The sequence below is a fragment of the Atta colombica genome, unplaced genomic scaffold, assembly GCF_001594045.1.
Source record: "Atta colombica isolate Treedump-2 unplaced genomic scaffold, Acol1.0 scaffold125, whole genome shotgun sequence".
NCBI classification, from domain to species: Eukaryota; Metazoa; Arthropoda; class Insecta; order Hymenoptera; family Formicidae; genus Atta; species Atta colombica.
In genome coordinates, this window is record NW_017259212.1 from 1,561,088 (window position 1) to 1,565,092 (window position 4,005).

General features: G+C 31.5%; 1 protein-coding gene across 1 annotated transcript in view; it reads left to right on the forward strand.

Annotated features, from left to right (window-relative positions):
• The first annotated feature begins 3,727 nt into the window (after positions 1–3,727).
• LOC108694850 (peritrophin-1-like) overlaps positions 3,728–4,005 on the forward strand; it is an 805-nt gene continuing 527 nt past the window's right edge. Inside the window, exon 1 of the mRNA XM_018204532.1 lies at positions 3,728–3,801. Coding sequence (XP_018060021.1) covers positions 3,795–3,801 — 7 coding nt within the window. The 5' untranslated portion in view covers positions 3,728–3,794. The remainder of the gene's footprint in view (positions 3,802–4,005) is intronic.

Here is a 4,005-nt window from a genome sequence, read left to right on the forward strand (position 1 = left end):
TTTATATTACATTAAGTAAAAGAGAATGGTGGAATCTAATAAATCCATAATGAGCGCAATCGAAATGGTATTGCGTGACCACATATTACGTTCCTCGCGCCAGAAGCAATTGTGTCTGCAATACCACTTCTCATAGGCACAAATCTATGACATATACCCGACTGCTCCCCAATTTGCCTGCCCCATGATTGTAAATCACAGCAACAAGTTTCTAACTGATTGTCTAATATGATTGCCAATATGTACTTAGTTCCAATTCGTATCTTTCATTGACTAATTATTAATAGAGAAAACAATTCATATTATTACTCATATCTCTAATAAAATGAAAATTATCGAGCTTCTGATGAAATTCTCCTCCTTTGTTATGTATACCTATAACTATTCTACAGAAAGTTGAAAATAAAAATAATGATATTATGAACGTATATAACTTTGCTCCGCGTATGTAATGAGTACATATACAAGTCTCAAGAGTAAAATTAGTAATCAACTCATCATTCGATTAGTCATTTTCTCCAATTTTCAGCTGCACCGTATTTTTTTCTAGCTTTTCATCCTTGCATTGTGGCAATTATCGACATGCTGGTGAATAGTGAGAAGTCAGCTAAACAAAAGACCGTTAAAGTTATCCCCGATATCCGCATCCTATGTTTCCATCCGATCTCGTTTATTTCGTATCAACCTTTTCCATCAGCTTCATCAAGTATTTCTTTTGAACCGCCTTTCTTTTCTCGCCGGAATGATCGCCGGAATGAATCGCACAATTTTAGGATTGTCTTATCCCTGCTTTATGCTCTTCTGAGAATGTTCTTGATACATATTGTAAAGTTGTAACAGTCTTTTAAATATTGTTTTGCATTATAATTGATAAAATTTTGCTAGGTAAATTTTAAATACTAATTAGTTTTTTAGTTTAATATTTAATATGTGCAATTTCATATTTAACTATTGTAAGATATCATTGATAATTAAAATCATTTTTTGAAATTCACATTATAATCAATTTCAATATATCAAATATCAATATATCAAACTAAATGAAATGCCGAATGTAACATATAGGTCAGTTTAATCACTTAATCGTAAAAACGAATTCGTGTAGGCATGATACGAGAGGGAGAATTTAGAATTGAACACCAAGTGGACACGAAGTACTCCAGGATTAAATGAATCGACCCGTATATGAGGTCGTTGCCAAAGTTACGCCCTTATAGTCAAAGCGGAGCTCGCTTATCTCTTTGGTTATTCAATTATGACAATTTGATCCGAAGAAGGGTATACGTTCTGCACACCAGCATGCTTTGTACCGATGCGGCAGCGGAGGCCGTTCTGCGATAAATTGAGCTCTCAAGAAGGTCTGCGATTGCCGTATATATGTGAATCGATGTGGAAAAGGTGAATGGGCTTGCAGCAGTTCTGATGACGTTGGAGAAGAAAGGATGGCAATGGGTCTCTCCTCTTCCTTCCTTCTTTCTTTTTTCCCAGCCCTATAATGTACGCACATACACACGTCTGGCCTCGATATGCAAAATCGCTGAATATGGCCGTAAAACGCAGGCGGCGTGTATGCCAATATGGCAAGTATGGGAGAGTGAGTTCTCTTCTTCTCTTTCTTTCTTCTTTGTCTAGTCGATAGAGAATAGAAATATTAACGCTAACATTTTCACATGCCATAATATTTTTAAATATTATGATCGACAGCAACATAGCGATTAATAACCGATTAATAATTATTTTACTTGTCTTATATATGAATATTGACAGATGTAACATATATATTTATTAAATATATTTATTAGATTGTTTGCAATATTCTTTCAAAAACGACAAAAATTGATCTAAAATAAAAACACGAATAAAAAAATATATATTTTTATACATTAAACTAGCTTTATGACTGAGAGTTGATCAAAATTTTGGCACGTCCCAAGAAAATGATATATTTTTCGTTTGTAGGCGTCCAACCATTTTCGAACAATCGTTCCCTCCGTGTCAACTGAAATGTCTCATTTCCTAAAGGAAACCCAATTTCCGCGCAGTTCCGAACAATTGAGAATAAGACGTGAACGAGATCGTGATTTGCAAACGATTGAATTCAAATTATAGACATCTTGTCGAAATGACAGAACGGAAGTCCGCTCTTCCTCTTATTTGTCGCACGAAAAGATTTTTTTTCTTTATTTCTTGGATATATTATTTCAACATATATAACAATTTATTGTTAAAAATTGTCTACTTCTATTATACAAACAATCGATTATCAATTCAAAATATTATGATGAAATTATAAGTTCATTTTTTCTGTGCATAATTCATCTTATTCAATCTAATATTTATGTATTATAATAGCAATACATATTTAAAATATGTTGCAATAAATAACGTCAATAATAATTAATTTAAATCAATAATTTAGTGAATTATTAAAATTGTATTAGTATTTAAAACAGAATTTATAAAATTGAATGTGCCAGATAAAAAAATAATTTTAAAAAATATGACTAACTTAACTTAAGTAACTAGAGTAAAAATATTGATAATGCGGTTATTCTATATAGATGTATAGATATATTGTACATCAAATTGACATTAATTCTTAAGATAACGATATCAATTTAATCGACATTGTTATTTTAGATTGTCAATACGTTCAGATATTTTGTATAAATTAAATCAATAATTAGTTATGCTAGAAAGGAAAAGTTATTTAATAAAATTTAATAAAAATATAATTTCCATGAAAAATTTGTAGTTTTTTCAAAAATTTTGAAAACTTTTAATTTTATTTAAATTAGATTATATTATTAATATATAAATTTATTTATAGCTAATTAATACATTTTTTAAATAATAAAATAAAAAGCTATAAATATAATATATTAAGTAATTCGTAATTCTTTACATTTTTATATCATAGCAATAACAAGAATTGGAATATATGTCACCTGCAATTTTGCGACGATATTTTAGATGCAATGTCGTGGAAGGGACGACTATCAAATATAATTTTCCTATCTTCACATCTTTCTACTTTATCGTTTTGCACTACTTCTACGATATTATTCAAAAAAATGTATATTATTCTTTACATATATTATTGGTCTTGCCGAAAGCCGCGAGTTTATGAGGAAATGACGAGGAGAAAGATTTTGTGTTCTTCTTTGGCAGAAACGAAAGTACGGCGACAGAGAGAGTGAACGAATGAGATAGAGGAGATAGAGGTAGAGAGCTAGAGCTGGCCGTTGTGTGAAAGCGTCAGCACACACGTTTGTATGGTGGGTTGCTCGACAATAGGCATTGTGCACCCGCCATAACCAGGAACCGAACGCGACAGCACCACGCCAGCATTGTCCGAGTGTCAGCTAGCATCCTTCTCCTTTCTCGCTTCCTCTTATTCTCCGTTACTCTCTCGCACTCATCCTACATTTCGTTCATTTCGTTTCATTCTTCATAAATCCCTTCTTTTTTCATTTACTTGCTTACCTCGACCTTCGTCTTCTTAACATTTTGACTTGGTATGATGTACAACAAACTTAGATGATTTAACGAAACTATCGCTATTCATCATTGTATAAAATATTAAATCGGTTTATCATGATATCATTACGCGTATCTGATAAGGATTTGAATCTCAGAACAGGGAGCGATTAAGCGATCCAGATTGATAAAAAGGATCTATTGATCGGATATATAAAGAGACTTCAGATAGTCGAATATACAATCAAGTGTAAATTCGTGTAAAAGTAAGATTCGCTAAAGATTCGAGTAAAAAAAGAATAACAAGCGGCAAAATGAAAGGTAAGTCTATTATTCAAACGAGATGTGATTAACGAGTTTCAAATTCATGAGTAAATATAATTATTATTATAAATATAATTATTATTGTATAAAGTATTTCAAAATGTATCGTAATAAACGTAGAACATATTTTCTGTAAATATCGTAAATGGATTGATATTCCTCGAGTAGAGAACTCGAGTAGAGAACTATCCAAGTTGGAAT